Genomic DNA, 18,262 nt, shown 5'->3' on the forward strand with positions numbered 1-18,262 from the left:
GACCGAGAAGACCAAACTGGGCCCCACTGTTTTCTCTGGTGCCAGCGGCACCCCTATGTCTCCCGTAATCTTCTGAAATCTTGTCAACAATGTCTGCCATTCAGGTGATCTGGATTTGCCCAAAATCAAAAAAATCATCCAAGTAATGCATGATGTGGTTGTGCCTGTGCTGTGAGAGAATAACCACTTAAAAAAGGTACTAAAGCACTTGAGTAATGCATAAGATATGGAACAGCCCATGGTAAGTGTTTTGTCCACACATCACTGTCCTTCAAATTGTATGCCCAATAGCTCGAAATCGCCAGGGTGTACTGGCAGCGAATGAAAAGCTGACTTGATGTCACTCCTGGTCATAAGTGCCCCCTCTCCAAACCTCTTCAACCAATGCCAGGGGAACATCCACCAAGGAATAGGACATTGAGGCTACTCGTCTGGAATGAAATCATTCACTGAGTCCCCCTCTGTCCATGGCAAATGCTCTATCAGGCAAAACTGTCCTTTCCTTTTATTTGAGGACCCAAATGATTGGAGACACAATCAAATTCTCCATGGGCCAATCTTCGAACTGGTCCGCCATACGTCCTTCATGTACCTCTTTGTGTAGCTTGTTCTGTACCATCTGCTTATGTGCTGCCACTGATTTTAGGTTGTCAGCCTATCCTAGCACTCTAGGCACCTCCTAACCCAATCTGGAACCACAGGTAAAACCTTTATGTAATAACCTAGTGCCCTCCTGCTGACCGTAGAACATCAACCAAAAGCCCAACCATTCATTGTTAAGTGGAGTAAGAGCCTTTTCCCCAGTACCCCTCCAAGAGTGGTAATTGCCTGTTTGAGAGTTCCTTTGGTCTCTGTCAGCCCCTTGGTTTGATTACCATTGTCCTGATGCTCCTCCGATGCACCCCTGACCTGTAGCAGGTAACCAAGGCATGTCGCCCAGAACGCTTGAAGCATTAATGCTGGAAACCACAGTATTCGCGGGTGCAGGTGCCCCTGTTGAAACACACTCCTGTTTTGAGTATTCAATCTCCTGAAAGCACTGCTCTGACCCTTTGCAGTTGATCCCACCCCTCCTCGGGTCGGACGCCCCTTAAAGGGGCGAAATACTATTGGCAAACCACTGGCTGTGACAACTGTCTTTCCAAATTTAGTCATCCCCCTCGTGTGTTGCCACAAGTCAGAATCTAGTTTGCCCCACAACCTCTGGATGTACCACTGTATTTGCCCAGAATTCCTTGTCGTATTGTAACCAGACATAGCCCCCATAATTGACTTGAACCCTTCTGATAACATCCACGTACTTCAATAGATTGACTGAAATCTACGGGTACTTCTCCCAGTACAGGCTTTTGTAAATAAGGAAGGCCCTTGTCCAGTTCTGAATCGTGACCAGCTCTTTAGGTCGTTTGGCCAATTCACACTCCACCTCTTTGGAACCCTCTTTTGCCCACAGCTCCCTATGCGGTAGTTTCAGCATCTCCACATATTCCCCCTTCCATATCTTCTCTGTGGTCCCTAACAATAAGTGGACCCCCAACTGTTTAGAGGTTCCCATGTAGGGTATCTTCTTCACCTTCAACTCTTTACTCTCCAGGGGTCCAGTTCACTCTTACTATCTGCCTCCTTGTCTGTCCCCTTCTTTTGTCTGCCCCTGTCTTGTCCATTCCTGTCCCTGCCTCCTGTGTCACTTTCATGTCAGTCCCCCCATTGTTACTCCCTTTTGACTTGATCTTGTGTGTGACCTCACTGTTGGCAGTCTTCTCATGTAATTCCCTCCTAACATCTGTCCCTACTCCTGTGTCTTGCTCCTTGGTCTCCACATCCATGGACACCATCCTTTTACATCATCCTTCATTGTATCTGGGCTTACCTGGTGGCAAGGTCGGTGCCCGCTCTGGAGCCAGTCGTCTCGCCATTTGCGCCTGCCGTGTTGCCTCAGCCTGTCCTCCATGGCTTTGCACCTTAGCATCTTCCTGTAAAATGATGCACAGTTCGGTGAGAATCCCAAAACCCCCACCCTCCCCTTTGCACCACCAATGCACCTCATCCTCTCCGCCAGAGGCCACACTCCTCCACACTGCCCCTTTCTCTAGGCTGTCTTCATCATAATCTAGCATTGTAGTCTCTATCACTTCTTAAATGCCTGCCCGTGAGGGGCCTGCGTACCACTCCTGCTGCATATATACCTCTGGGCGCACCAGAACGCTGTCATAGTTAGTTTGATAGGATGCCGTACTGTGCCCCTTCTGCCACTCCAATAATGCAGGACATCACTACTGTGTGCCATGACGATAGAGATTGTCCCAAACCTTCCTCCTCGTGGCATCACATAAGCCTGAGCCGACCTCTGATGTGGAAACGTCCCTCGCCGCACTCCAGCTTGCTGCGGGGGGCCCAGCCTCCACTTCCTTTCCGGGTCAGGGAGCCACACTAAGCTCCCCTGAGTCCACCATGTCCTGAAATGTAATGCAATGCCCTACAATGAAGAAAAAAGGTCCGGTCTGCTGGTTATGCCCTCACCCCACCACTCACCTACTTTGCTCTCAACTTGGCCTGCCTCGCTCCCTGCTCATATAGCAATCCCTCCCCCCCCCCCCCCCCCAAACTAGCCACATCTCCACCTGTGGTCAGACCTCTGGTTCTTATATGCTTTCCCTCATTTGCCATAGACGCTCAACGGAGGTTTGAGCCGACACCCAAGTGCCTCAGCGGCACCCAAACTCAAAGGCATACTATCCTCTGGGCCCTCTTGCTTATCCTCCTCTCAATCGCTCCATTCTAGCTGTGCTGCAAGCAGAGCTGCTGATGCATCAAGCCCAGACTCCTCCCCTGCCTCTGTGCCCACTTCTTGCCACCCTTGCAGTTGGGGTATACTGCCCAGCTGCCACTGTAATGACAGTGCCTCACTGTCTGACACGTTCCCCATTTGTGCATGCACCCCAGCTGGGGCCCTGTCCAGCCAGCCAGTCTCACTTAATGAAAATAGGGGCGTGGGGGCAATTCCCATGGCCTCAATTATCCTGTCTTGGTGGTCCCTCTTTTATGTGCCCCTCTGCCTGCCTGCTCATGCTGTCACCCACAGTACTTTTCTGACTACCCTCTCCCACCCAACTTATATGCACTGTATACAGCGTTCCCCCCCCCCCTCCTTTCTCTTGCCTATTGGCTGCACTCTTTGCATTCACATGGCTCGGTCCAGAAGCCCCACCCTTCCCTGTCTCTTTCCCAGCTGATGCGTGTGCCTTGAGCAACACCCAGCCCCCTGCACAATGGTGGCCTCCCCAGCACACGGCGAAGAATGACGCTCTGGATTACCAGCCCCAGCTTCCTCACGCTCCAACGGAGGCTCCACCTTGAGCATCTTAGCTGGCGCGGCTGGAAGCCATATTATGCTAACAAAGGTTCAGTGTCTGCCTGGGGCTGCTCTCCTGATGCGGGAGTGGCCCCTCCCACTCACCTTCGCCACAGGGAAATGGGCTGCTCGCCGAGGCCAGTAAGCCTATATTGCAACCACAACACTGATCAATGCGCTGCGCGCCTGCGGGCGTGATTTTCCATGACCGCCGCCAACAAGTCAAGACTGCATATCCTGGGCCACTTTGTAATCTGCCGACATCACATTAAGATTTCACTTTATCTACTGCTGCTATTACTTTGCAAACTAACAAATGCATTGCACAGCTGAGCAGTCCAGATGCACACTTTTCTAAATTCTCACTGCTGCCTAATACAACCACCAAAAGCCAAAGCCTAAACGGTGGCTGTCCCTCTAAAATGTTGGCTAAAACATAGCCCAGATAGCCCAATGTAGCCCGAAAAAGTCATTAGACTGCACCAATTTCCCAATCTTCCGGATGGGGAACCTCCCGAAGGTAGGCTGCCCTCCACTCCACAAGACCACATTGTACCTCCAGTTATTTTTATGCATGTTTTCAGGTTCTTGCCTAATCTCCTTCTCAATAGCAAATTAGCATCTGTTGTGTACTTGGTTTTCTTTTATCTCTGGTTCTGTGTGTGTGGTGATGTCCTAATTTTTGTGTCATTGGGTTGGCTTTATCTCGCTGTAGGGGTTAAGAAAGGATCCTGCCTATAGCTTCCCTTCTCAGTCTTGCACTCCCTCCGTGCTAACTTGTGTTTAGGTGACTCTTTCAAGAAGCTGTATCATTTAAAAATAAAAGCAAAGGACCCACCTTTCCATAATGTGAAACCCCCTGGCCATCATGCTGTATGTAAGTTGGAACTGTCCATAGATAAATACAATTTGAGAAAATGCATTCACAGATACTGTGCTTTATAGCCTCTTCATTTTATACCTACGGGATGAGGTAGATGACATTTTCTTTTTTCTCTTTTGTTTACAGCTTCAAAATTGCAAAGGGTATGCACATAGGTAAATAAAAAACATACTTGCAAAAAAGCACATTTTTACATATCAAGTGTCCCAGCAAATGCCATCTGCCAGGCTCTGAAATACTTAAAATAAAAAACATGTTAAAAGGACTGTGAGGGGCGGGAAGCGACAGGGGAGCGAGGGATGGGGGAGAGGGGGGGAGAGTAACAAGGAGAGAGCCAAGGAGCAACAGAGACTCTTGAGGCTGGAGACGAAGCATTTCTAAAAAAACACAGGGAAAGCCAGGAGGGGGTGGGGAATACAATGGAGTAGTCGGAGGACGAAGAAGCAACATGAAAGCGTTCACAGGGGTGTGTATGTATGTGTGTGTGTGTGTGTGTATATATATATGTATGTGTATATATATATATATATATATATATATATATATATGCATTATACGAGGGGAAAGAGCTAGAAAACGTGCACTCTGGGATTGCTGAAAGAAAAAGAAAAAAGGTAGTTCCCTAAATATAAGCAGTGGAAGTATACAAGGCATCCAAAGGATGGCAAAGAGACTGTGCTCCAGAGGAGGGACACACAAGAAGAGGACGGGAAGCTATTAAATAAGAAGAAAGTAGATGAGAATGACAAAGTGAACCAATGGTAAGCAATAAACAGTCTCTCAGCCCAATGTAAGATTCTTTGCTGTGGTCCACAAGAAGTCTTTTGCAACCAAACAGCTAAAAGCTGTCTAGTACGAGAGGCTTAAATAACAATGAGTAATTGATTAAAGAAACATGGAGGGTTAACAAAACTAAATACGTAGTATGAAAGCCCCAAAAAAGTAAATTAAATAGATGGAAGGGGACCTAAGATAAACATCCAAAGTTTAATTTCTAGACCTAGACCCTGAAAATTAGACAGTCCAAACATTTATTGCCAACAACTTGAACACAGTTTCAGATAATTGTAAACATTTTTATATTAATTTCTTCACAACCAAAGTCAGACCTATGGATTTATCAACGTAGTGCATTCAGTTAAAAGATCCATTGGTTAAAAAATAAAAACTTTAAAAAAAACAGGCACTCTCTTGTACATATTTAGACAATTTTCCCGGTAAAGCAATTGCCCCCACACGGAAGTAAATGGTCATCACAAAGGACAAACTACTGTAAATTCAGTAGGAAAATGTGACCCAAACACGATAGTGTTTAAAGCTTTTTATTTTTTTAAAACAGTAATCATAATTTCAAATAACTAGGAGCCAGATCTTAGAAAATGCACCCCCCTTGAAAATGGTCACATGCTCTGATTTATGGGTGAGTTATGCAGAGCTCTATGAAAAAAGGGGACAAAAAAGCCCTGTTCTGTGATAAAGGTATTGTGTGCCTTCCTTTGCAGCTGGCGTGCATTCAAAACTGGAATTTCCCTGCCCCGAGGCTCCAGATCACTTGAGCATACAGAGAATAAAGAGATCAAAGGCCAACATGCTGAATGTGTGTCAGCTGGGATATTGGGCACACATATTGGGTCTCTTAGGGCACCATTTTGGAGAGGGATGGAAGATGTAATGGCCATTGTAAGGACACCTTAATTCCAGTCATGGACCAAGCATGGGAATGCGGATAGGAATGCCTTGCACATGGGTATCTTGCATTCTGCCATGAGTGTCCTTTAAGACTGAAATCTGACTACCTCAATCATGGTGAGGTCTTAATGAAGCAATTCACTCCAGCGGAGACTGAGACTGAGACTCCTTAAATGTGCATAGGTATGCAAACCTCTCTATAGTACCCATCACAATTCAGCCTCCTTTTCACATTTACCCCCCTTTTAAAGGTCTAAATGGAGCTCTTCAAACATGCCATAGGGACCTTCTGTGGAATGCAGATCCTATTGGCAACAAGCAGGCTCTTCAGCAAGCCCTTTGATCTCTCCTTCAAGGATTGAAGCAGGATCTTGAAGACTCACACAGCGCCAGTCTGTGATTGCCTGCTGCATATTAGTCTGCTTACATTGTTTGTGCAGATGTATGCAAGTTGTCCCTCTTTGCTTTTGCTTTGCTTCCTTCTGGTATACTCATGCACGTCAGACCAGAGATCCTAGGCCCTTAGATAACGTGGCCCAGAAACGTAAATTTTTCCCAGAGGATATGCACCAAGCACTATCCAAAAGCTGTTTTATAGGACACAATCTACAAACTCATTTGCACACCTAAGCTCAACACAAGTGCGCAAAAAAGACGTTGTGCAATTACAAATGACTGGTTCTGATTTAGGAAACTATGATTTATGAACATTTATGCCTGCAGATGAAACTTTCTTCCATAAAAATAAAAATAGGCCAGTGCTATCTGTACCAATGGGAACAGGCATGTTGTCACAAAGGCAAGAGTGGGTGAGTCAAGGCGAAGATGGCGATCACTCACATCACTGTAATATTTTAGACATTCATAACCTTTTTATGCTGGTTCTGGTCTGGTCTGGCCATTTTGTAGTGTATCAGAGAAATTATATCTGGCAAGGCGGGGAGAATAGAAGAATATGAAAGGAAATGAAATATGTTCCATGCCACCTATGAGTGGTTTTGTTTCTGCATGGTAATCACAGCAATTAGCACGATTTTGTTCGTCCCTTGACAACGTAAAACGGACAGAGGCCAGGGACAAGAGCAACTGAAAGCCATTCCATAAAGGGTATCTATCTATCTCTCGTGTGTGTGTGTGTGTATATGTATGTATATATATATATATATATATATATAATCTCTCCACCTCTCTGTCTCACTTCCTCTCTCCTTTGTAAGTAAAGTCTGATGTGTTCTCCCCTTACACACAAAGGACACAGTAAACAACTCAGAATAAAAACAGAAGTCAATTCACACGTGAACAGAAAACACACCTATGGCTCGGAATCCCTGAACCTAAAGATAGCCTAGGTTTTATTTTGGTTATGCATACACAAGGATCTAATGGACCTATGAGCTGTGCATGCACGGGAGGAATCTTCCATGATCGACGTTTTCCTTTCACTGCCAACCGGGGTCACTCACAGCCTCTCTTTATGCCACCACTTATTACCTGTCAACATGACCGCACACCTTTTAACCTCCACAACCCTCCTTCGGGCAGACAGCAAGCTTACTTTGCCCCTTGAATGTGACACCAGGCAACATTACACGCTCCCAATTTTCCAGAATGAATTTACTGTCAGCTAGGTATAGCATGCTTCATCTGTATCACCCTCCTCTTATCTTCATCCTGTTGCAGTTTTCCACTGCTCACCTTGTACCAGCCCCCAAAGTATTAACCTTGGACACTGAAATCCTGACCCGCAACAAAACAAAAGGATAGATGCCACTGCCTGCATTGGTGTGGGCAGTCTGCACTACACTCAATTTCTTCAGGTCCAGTGTCTATCCAAACCATTTGCCAAAGACAACTGAATATGGTCTTTGATTACTTCTGTCCGCCAAAACATTATTACTGGAATGATAGAGCGAAGTAGTGACCTGATTCACACTCATATCCCTCAAGAACTCTGCAAAGTCGATTGATGTAAACTGTGAACAGTTATTAATGACAACCTCATTGGAAATTACTTTTCTCAAAAATAAGAATTCCAGAAAAATTCTAACACTCCTACAATCTGCCCTTTCCACAAACCCAACCTTTGTCCACCAAGAATAATACTCTAAGGCACAATACCCTACTTAGCATTGCCTTTCATCATATCCATGAGACTAGTAATGTCCAGATCTAGCTTAGCTAGGCTTTAACCATTACTCAGCTGGACTGGGAATAGTCATCTAAGACGTACCACTCACTGCATAAGGCATGCATTCCCTCACAAAATGTCCCACATACTTGTCCAGAGCAGGCCTCTAAAAAAAATTCTCGAAGCCCCTACTTACTGTGCGATATGCCAATATGACCCTCATGAGCTAAATGCAACAACTTTTCACGAAGAGCACGAGGAAAAACTAGCACATCTCTGCTCCACATCTTATCAATATTGGTTGACAATTTATCGCACCTTGGCAAAAAGCACCATCCTGCTTACCTAGATCCTTAGCGGAAGGCCAGTTACAATGTAAATATCCCAGACCTTTTGTAGCACCTCATCAGCTTCAGAAGCTTTTGTCTCTTTGTCCAGACAACAGAAGACGAGCGTTGGGGAGGTCACAGAGTTTGGGGAGTGTCTTTAGTATAACCTGCTTTCACCGTCGTTGGGGAATGAACCAGAGAAAATACTCTTTTGGCTTCATTCTTTTTCTAATGTGGCTGACACTGGTGAATACTGCACATGATTATGTCGCCCATCTCTCATGCCAGACAGAGCGCAGCACTCTTTTGGGAAAGAAAGGGCATGTGATGGATCTGGGGACAGCCTACCGAGCAGTGCGTTTCTTTAAACATACAGGGAGTGCAGAATTATTAGGCAAATGAGTATTTTGACCACATCATCCTCTTTATGCATGTTGTCTTACTCCAAGCTGTATAGGCTCGAAAGCCTACTACCAATTAAGCATATTAGGTGATGTGCATCTCTGTAATGAGAAGGGGTGTGGTCTAATGACATCAACACCCTATATCAGGTGTGCATAATTATTAGGCAACTTCCTTTCCTTTGGCAAAATGGGTCAAAAGAAGGACTTGACAGGCTCAGAAAAGTCAAAAATAGTGAGATATCTAGCAGAGGGATGCAGCACTCTTAAAATTGCAAAGCTTCTGAAGCGTGATCATCGAACAATCAAGCGTTTCATTCAAAATAGTCAACAGGGTCGCAAGAAGCGTGTGGAAAAACCAAGGCGCAAAATAACTGCCCATGAACTGAGAAAAGTCAAGCGTGCAGCTGCCACGATGCCACTTGCCACCAGTTTGGCCATATTTCAGAGCTGCAACATCACTGGAGTGCCCAAAAGCACAAGGTGTGCAATACTCAGAGACATGGCCAAGGTAAGAAAGGCTGAAAGACGACCACCACTGAACAAGACACACAAGCTGAAACGTCAAGACTGGGCCAAGAAATATCTCAAGACTGATTTTTCTTAGGTTTTATGGACTGATGAAATGAGAGTGAGTCTTAATGGGCCAGATGGATGGGCCCGTGGCTGGATTGGTAAAGGGCAGAGAGCTCCAGTCCGACTCAGACGCCAGCAAGGTGGAGGTGGAGTACTGGTTTGGGCTGGTATCATCAAAGATGAGCTTGTGGGGCCTTTTCGGGTTGAGGATGGAGTCAAGCTCAACTCCCAGTCCTACTGCCAGTTCCTGGAAGACACCTTCTTCAAGCAGTGGTACAGGAAGAAGTCTGCATCCTTCAAGAAAAACATGATTTTCATGCAGGACAATGCTCCATCACACGCGTCCAAGTACTCCACAGCGTGGCTGGCAAGAAAGGGTATACAAGAAGGAAATCTAATGGCATGGCCTCCTTGTTCACCTGATCTGAACCCCATTGAGAACATGTGGTCCATCATCAAATGTGAGATTTACAAGGAGGGAAAACAGTACACCTCTCTGAACAGTGTCTGGGAGGCTGTGGTTGCTGCTGCACGCAATGTTGATGGTGAACAGATCAAAACACTGACAGAATCCATGGATGGCAGGCTTTTGAGTGTCCTTGCAAAGAAAGGTGGCTATATTGGTCACTGATTTGTTTTTGTTTTGTTTTCGAATGTCAGAAATGTATATTTGTGAATGTTGAGATGTTATATTGGTTTCACTGGTAATAATAAATAATTGAAATGGGTATATATTTGTTTTTTGTTAAGTTGCCTAATAATTATGCACAGTAATAGTCACCTGCACACACAGATCTCCCCCTAACATAGCTAAAACTAAAAACAAACTAAAAACTACTTCCAAAAATATTCAGCTTTGATATTAATGTGTTTTTTGGGTTCATTGAGAACATGGTTGTTGTTCAATAATAAAATTAATCCTCAAAAATACAACTTGCCTAATAATTCTGCACTCCCTGTACACTCCCGTTGACAACATGACACATCCTACAGAGAGAAAGAAGGGGACGCTGCTCTCTCCGCGGTGACTGAGAAGGCTGTCATTCATGCTTGCATTTACTCTACCAAGCTTAAAAAATACAGAAGTATTTACATTTTTACCAAAGTACAATTTATCCCCTCTTACAGCCCTTGTTAGGGATGTTTGTAATTTTCTGGGATCTGAGGCGGGGTTTTTCCCCTTAGAAGTTGGTAAAAGTGTGTTTTTGCGAAAGATTACTGAATCACTAACTTCTTGCAGCTAATTTGCTCAACATGTTTTCAGTATCAGCATCCTGTTGGATCTGGTTAGTGACATGTATACTTCGTGTTCCTTGCTTAGCAAATGTTGATGGAAGAGAACATTCTAGAGGGTTTAACTTTGTGTCTGCTTTCTAAATGGTGCCCTCCAGTCTGGTAAATATCACTTAGGACATTCATTCATTACCCCGTTGCTTTGCTTTGACAGTTTGGGAACACGTGCTACTGTAACTCTGTGCTTCAAGCCTTGTACTTTTGCCGACCATTTCGTGAAAACGTGCTGGCCTACAAGGCTCAACAGAAGAAGAAAGAGAACCTACTGACCTGCCTGGCCGACCTCTTCCACAGCATCGCTACTCAGAAGAAGAAAGTCGGAGTCATTCCACCCAAAAAGTTTATTTCGAGGTTACGGAAAGAGAATGGTGAGTGACTTTCGAAGCTTTCTAGTTTCTTTGCAGAAAGCCAACCAGATCAGAACTTCTGTCAATTTAACGTACTTTTAAGGAAAACACTGGCTTGGTTCAGGCTTACACGGCCTTTCATTACCATTACATGGCCAGTGTAAGCCCATTGTATCTTACGTTTTTCTTCAGTGTGGCAGTTATTGAGTTCCTCTTGATTAACGCAGTATGATGGTTATAGCTAAACATAATTACGTGGCAACTTTGTTCATTCTCAGTGTTGTTTTTGATTGTGTTTATTGCTGTTTTGTTTGCTTTATGGCTTGTACGTGCTTTTTTGGTGTAAATGTTTTTTTTTTTTTTTTTTTTTTTTTTTAAGCTGGGATAAACATTGAAGTGGTATTCATTAATTCACTGATGCCAAAAATATTTTTCATTTCGAATAGACGTTTCTTTAAATGCTTTCCTAACAATTTAGGACATGAGCAAGATCAGTGCATTTTTCTAGATTGATAACTATTGCAAAAAGAAATGGAATGTGAGGGGCATACTAGTGTAAGAATACCCATCTTATAAAATACATACAAATATTTTTTAACGTTGGAGCCACTGAGTATATATATATATTTTTTTTTAAGTACATATGTTCAGGGTAATTGTATTGTTTGTTCAGATATTTGGAAGTTCCTTTCGAGGTCTTCCATTCTTCCTTCTTCTAGAAGTGCCCCCGAGGTACAACTAGGGTTGCGCCCACTTTACGTGCCCCCGGGGCACTTTTGTATTACAGAAGGGGCTGGAAACGCTTGTGGGTCCCTTACTGTAATACAGATAGTGCTGGGGCACATACAGCACCAGCACTATCATTGGATGGTATTCCCTCATTTCCAGAGGGGTGTGGCCCCAGGCTAATTAGGGAATCACTCTTCCTGTGTGCTTGCGCTGTATTACTAAAGTAGGTGCAGAGACCAAAATGCTTTTAAAAGGTGCCTTGAAGGTGCGCTAGAAAAAGGTGGCTCACTTTCAGTGCGCCTTCTAATAGCAGCCATTTGGAAGAATGAAAGTGGGTCCTATAGACCCCACAGATATCCCCTTGCAGGCAGGTGCAGTCACTCACTGCACCCACCTGCAAAGGGATATATAATCCCCCTTAAATGTCCCTGTGGTGTGCTGCCTGCACAGAGAAGCACGAAACAGTTTTTAAACAGCTGCTCTGTATTTCTCTTAAGTGCACTGCTTCAAGGGCAGCACGAGTTCACGACTGCCCATGGGCAGCGCATTCACTCTAAAACAGCACACCTTTTGAAACGTGCGCTGTGGCGCAAACAAGGAAAGTGCGTTGTATGTGTAATACGGCCCCAGGTGCCACTACTGAATGTACTTCATCTAGGGGGCTGTAGAAGGATGTCAACTATGGCTCTATTCAGCTTCCAGTCATCATGTAGGCAAGGGGGCAGTGACATGTCACTCCAACTACTGTCCTCCTACAACTGCTTTGATGGTGCCTTCCTTTTGAGATATTCTGCTGCATGTTCTAAACTTTCCAGTCCCAACAGCTGTGTTTAAACCAGCAAGGGTTGAGCTTTTTCTTGGCTTAGTTATTTAAGGGTGTTACTCTGCTTGGAAGGTTCCTGCATAGGCAATATGGGATGTTTTTCTGCCTTTGGCGATGCTTCTGTACTCTAGTACTGTTAATCTTTTATTTTTGGTGCTATGGGAGGCTTCTGCTGCTGAGCACGTCCTGTCGCAAAAATGTTGTTGACTGAATTTCTGGTGTTGGTCCTAAATTTAGCCGATTAATTGTGCCTGGGTTCCTTTCTGAAGCCAATCCTGTATGTTTGTATGTGGCTATAGCACAGACCTAGATAATTGCACAGCAGTCTTTGTCTTGTATACAGTATGGGACCTGAAGCCAACTATTTTCTGTGCAAAAGCTCAGAAGCTTGGAGTAGTCAGCAAGACTTTCCATATCCGTCCCTGGGAGACATTCTTGAACCTATTGCTGTTTGAGAAGTGGTTAGAAATTACTACAAGTTACCTTTTGTTGGGGTTTAGCTGAGATGTTGGATACTGCTGTTTTTCATCTACATGTTGGTGAATGCTGATCTTCACTGGCTATAGAGTGGAGCCTTGTAAGATGCTGCAAGTGTGGGAGCATAACCATACCTCAAAGTGTGGACAAACTAAATTTAGACATTCCAACATTTTATCTTACCCGGTTCTCCCACAGATTAAATTGTGCATTAAGACATCTCCTAAACATCAATTAGCATAGAAAAAACTTCAAATGAGTAATTGAGCCTACTCAATAATAGAGTTCTAGATCAATGAAAAGTTAATAAAAGCTCTTGAGTGCAAAGATGTACGGAGTGTGCAAAATCAGAAATTATTCTTAGTCCCAAATGAGCAGAAAAATCAAAAGGAAGTCAGGTAGCATGCCTAGTAGAGTAGGAAATTCTTCTGGCTCAACCCCAATATCAAGTGTTTTGTATACATAGTTCATTAATATCAAATTAGACCAGGTGTCTCCAACCAGTGGATCCTGAGCTACCAGTAGCTACTAGACCCATTCAGAGTAGCTCACAGCCTGGAGTTTATTTCTAAATAAGCACAAGGTCATATATTCTCTTTTAATTTGAAGGGAAGGCTGTGTTGATTTTACATTATTATGATCAGATTTGTGACCCAGAGGTAAAGAATTGAAGCACTAAGGTATTTAACTCTTAAATAAAAGTCCTTGTCAACTCTGTATTGGAGGTGAGTACTAAATGATATTTCTCAATGCTTTTAAATCAGAGAAAATCAAAATGGAAAGTTATCTTATAATTAAGTTAACTTTTAAATTTAATTTTCTCTTTTTTTTTCCAAAGTGTTGCATTTACAATTATATATGTAATGGTGCTACATATGTTGAAAGGTGTGTCTCTTGCCACAAGTACATCCAACACAGGCTCTCAGTTTCCCAGACACATATATTCCATTCATACGCACACATGTACATACATCCCCAAAGACAATGCTCACGCTGACACATAGCAGCCCTGTCATAGTGCTCCAAGTAAAAGTATTTAGTTCAAACCAGAATATCCGGCTCTATGGACATTAGGGTCAGGCCCAGTCTGGTAATAATGTGTGAGTTGTTTAGCTTTCAGTAGCTCACAATGATTTTCACTGATCAGAAGTAGCTCTTGGTACAGTAAAGGTTGGAGTCCCCTGAATTAGACAAACTGCAGAATTATCATGGTTTGAGAAGAAGTACTTTAGCAAATTAGAACACAAGAAAAATATACGTCATTAACTTAACACAAAATAACTATCACATTTCTAAAAAAAAAACATAACCAGGACTCTCTAGGCTAATACCATTCTGAGATGTCCAATCTAATAGGAAAAATGTAAACAATGAAACCTTCAGCAATGAATGGAGTAGCTATTGTTTCAAGTAATAGAGAACAGGCAAAAGTCTGTCAAAGGCAGTGTAATCATAACAATGGAAACAAGCTACTATACATCAGTTTGACAGAGCTCCGTGGAGCCTGTGGGGTGAAGATCTATGTAGGGGGGAATTGGGAGTAGGTGGCAGAGATGGTATCCATCTTGCCTAAGATGTCTGTTAACAATAAAATGTGGCATAACTAAAACATTACTAAACACAGTTTTACACATAATGTGAAATGTGTTTCAACTGTAATCATGTTAATTCAGTCTATAGATGCAGAATCAAGTGTGGAAAGGCATATACATCTTTATTATTATTGTACAAAATATAAATCCTGAAAAACAATCTAACACAAGTGACGTTATTGGTGTGGACATAAAGGACATCATTTGGCTCAGCCGAGTTTGTCCTTCAAGTATAACACTATCCACTGCAGGATGATTTTGTCCAAACCATTGAGAGTGCAAGGTTGTGAAGACGACCTCTGTAATGACTGTTTTGAAGACTACAGTGTTATAGAAGGAGGAGAAGACAGATCACTGTGATCAAAGGGCAGAACAGCATTATTATTATATTACATGTAATGCATAATGTGTGTGTGTGTGCGCGCGCCTGGTCGTGTAAATATTATATCATCTCACATCTTTTCTTCACTAATCCATTTCAATTTCAGAATGATGTATCTGAGGAGGTCGTTATTTTGATCTTCCCCTTGATCTAGTTAGTAAATGTCCTGTCAGTTATATTCTTCCGAAATCATATAGAAGTGAACAAACAAGCAATTTGTGCTGAAATTTGGGTCTAGGTTAAAAATTACTGCTGCATTCTCTTCAACCGAAGTTGCATATGGTGAGTGACAAAGCTCATGTAATTTACCAACATGTGTCATTTTTTTGTAAGAAAAGAATAGCTGTTGTGTTCGATAAAATGCCATGACTTTGGATGCTTTCATCTCAAAATTTCTGTTATTTTAGGCTGATTGCCCTGAGCTGTAATAGATGCTCATATGTAGGAATTGAACTAAGAAATCCTTTATGCTGTAACTTGCCCTATTTGCCAGCAAAGCACTACAAATCTCAAAAGGCAACATTTTTACCTTCCCGAGTAGTGAATGTCTTTGTGCCGAGCCTACATTCCATTTGTTTGTAGAAGACTGAATTAAGGCTGGTATGACTGTATGGATCACACATACATTACAAGAAACTGCTTTATGTCATTTTGGGTTGAATTGAGGAGGCATGTCTATCTTGTTTGTTTCTAGGTCACCTCCACACTTGCTAGATTAAGTAATGATCTGGCAAACCTACTGAAGCTGACTGTGTGCTAACTACTGAAGAGCCCTCTAAGGAAATGTGCTGTGTATATTCTCTGTAGTTGGGAGTTGAAGTGATCACCCATTGAATATGGGTGCTTAAACTGATAAGAAGTTATTTGAATTTGAAAACATTAACTGATGAACAATTGGCCTATGTTGTCTGGTATAGTCCTAGGTTAATCATAACACTGGAATTCAATTTCTTATTACAACTGATCTCACATTCTTGTTGTAGGATTTTCTTTTTACTAACAAGCTGTTGTAAGGAGTGCTGTGGATTCGGTGGTGACAGCTTCTCTTATACACTTATGTAAAATGTCCTTTAGAATTTTTAGTTTAAAGGTAGGAGCATTGCAATCTGAAGTATTGTTTGCTTGTATACTTTATGTACTTATTCAATGTGCATACGCTCGTTTATTTTCAAATCGAACAGTACAGAAACATCATGGGCCATAGCTAGAGAAATCCATTCATTATTCTTCCCCAAAGTACCTGAAGTGCCTGATCTTGTAAACTCACCAGAAAGAAAAAGGATAATTTACATCTCACACTAATTCTGTATATGTTTAACAAAACGTCAGCTTTGCCAGTTTGAAGGTTGTATAAGTTCATGGTCTTCATTGGCACCCACTAGATGGGTGTTTGGCTTTAATCTGTGAAATAATTTTACAGTCTAGCAAATTCCATTTCCAAACTTAGGTTATGTCAAAGAAGAGATCTGAAGGTGGCAGTTTCTCCTGCTCTGTGCCGTACAAAATATTCTTGTGGAGTTCACATTTTAGCACACAACCTTCTGAACATAAAAATGTGAAGCAAAACTGTTACACATCTTAACATTACCATCTGATATAATTGTCAGATCAATCTGTAAACTAATAGTCGATCTCTCAGCACTTACATGCTGTGTGTAGCGCCGGCACGCTGCAGCATCTATAAGCTCTTTGCATTGGAGCTTCTCGGTAGGTCAATGCTCCATTGAGCCTGCAAACGGACAACAAGGTCTCCAGTGTTACAGCTTACAGATTGCTTACTGACACTGTAGTGATCCAGTGCTACAGTGTACAGACATATGGGCTCTGATGCTGCGGCCTTCTGAGAGTTTAGTGTTCCAGTGCTACATCACACAGACACCGAGGAATCCAGTATTAAACGTGACTCCAGTGTTACAGCTCACAGGTACAAGCAGCTCTAATGCTACAGTGTATGGTCCTGGGGGCTCCAGTGTTACAATTAAATCCTCTGGGCTAAAATGCTTCAGGTTACAGATACTGTACTCTGCAGTTCTACAAAGTACAGACATAGGGGCTTACTGTGCTGCAGCATATATTATTGGACGTTCCTGTGGTACACTTTTTAGGCACTGGTTATGCAGTGCCGCATTTTGCAGTTACTGGGTGTTTCAGCGCTGCCACATGTAGACACTGCGAGCTCCAGAGCTGCAACCCGCAGAGACTGGGTGCTCCAGTGTAACAGTTAATGGTAACTGTAGACTCCATTCTTACAGTGCCCAGAAGGCATTTAATGCTACAATGTACAGACACTGATGGCTTAATGCTGTAAATTTAAGTTGGTGTAGCTCAGATATTACAGCTGGGAAACACTGTGGGCTGTGTTGCTTCACTCCCTCTCGGTCTCTCCTTAGCTATCTGTAGTCATACTCAAGAGAGGGAAGGCTGGCGGGTATTGCCTGCATGTAACTTGTTGTCCCTTACTCCCTCCATACCCTGCTGCTAAATTAGCTTTGTTTGAGAGCAGAAAAGAGTTCAGCACGTGCTTCACATTAAAGTACATTTTTTATTCTCCCTTTGTTGGTCTCCACTCACCCCTCTGCCCACCCTTCCTTTAGAGATATGCCAACCTTTTGAATTGCAAATGAAGTGGTCCCCCCGCCCACCCCTCCAGTGTTTCTTCTCAGCTAGGGTTGCGCTATAGGACACGCTTAGATGAAATGGAGCAGTAGGACAGACTGTCCAGGTCAAAGAGACACTGCCATGGAGAATAGCTCTGGAACATAACTGATTCATGAAAGGAAGGTGAGCTTAGGTGCAAAGATTGCAGTGATAAAGTAATTTGTAAAGTATTTGTAATTCGATTAACAAGATAGCAGGCAGTGTCATGTCGGGTGACCTTGAATCAACAACCAGTGTGCTGTATGCTGTTAGAGATGGAGGGTGCTGTCCTTTGTACAGTGAGCTTTACAACAGGGTTGCTCTCACTGTGAAGGTGCTTTGTAGAGATCTTTAGATCTTTGTAAATTTTCATGTATTTCCACTTTTACGGAAGAAAATAGATTTTGAAGACTAGTGACTAACGAATTTAAACATCGTAAGTAATTACTTAGTTTAGCATAATAAATATTCTGCAGGACATTGTTGAGAAATAACCACCCAAGTTATGCAAACCCACCCTGAGCATGAGGCAAGTGCGCGTACAATGGTGAAGTGCATTTATTGAGATGATGCTCACTAGGAGCAGTCGGACTTCAGGAAGCACCATAAGCTTTTGTTTGAAAG

General features: G+C 43.0%; 1 protein-coding gene across 1 annotated transcript in view; it reads left to right on the forward strand.

Annotated features, from left to right (window-relative positions):
- The window catches only part of USP46 (ubiquitin specific peptidase 46), a 160,143-nt gene that overhangs the window by 43,908 nt on the left and 97,973 nt on the right, over positions 1-18,262 (forward strand). The window contains exon 3 of the mRNA XM_069201347.1: positions 10,806-11,019. Coding sequence (XP_069057448.1) covers positions 10,806-11,019 — 214 coding nt within the window. The remainder of the gene's footprint in view (positions 1-10,805; positions 11,020-18,262) is intronic.

The sequence above is a fragment of the Pleurodeles waltl genome, chromosome 1_2 (assembly GCF_031143425.1).
Source record: "Pleurodeles waltl isolate 20211129_DDA chromosome 1_2, aPleWal1.hap1.20221129, whole genome shotgun sequence".
NCBI lineage: Eukaryota > Metazoa > Chordata > Amphibia > Caudata > Salamandridae > Pleurodeles > Pleurodeles waltl.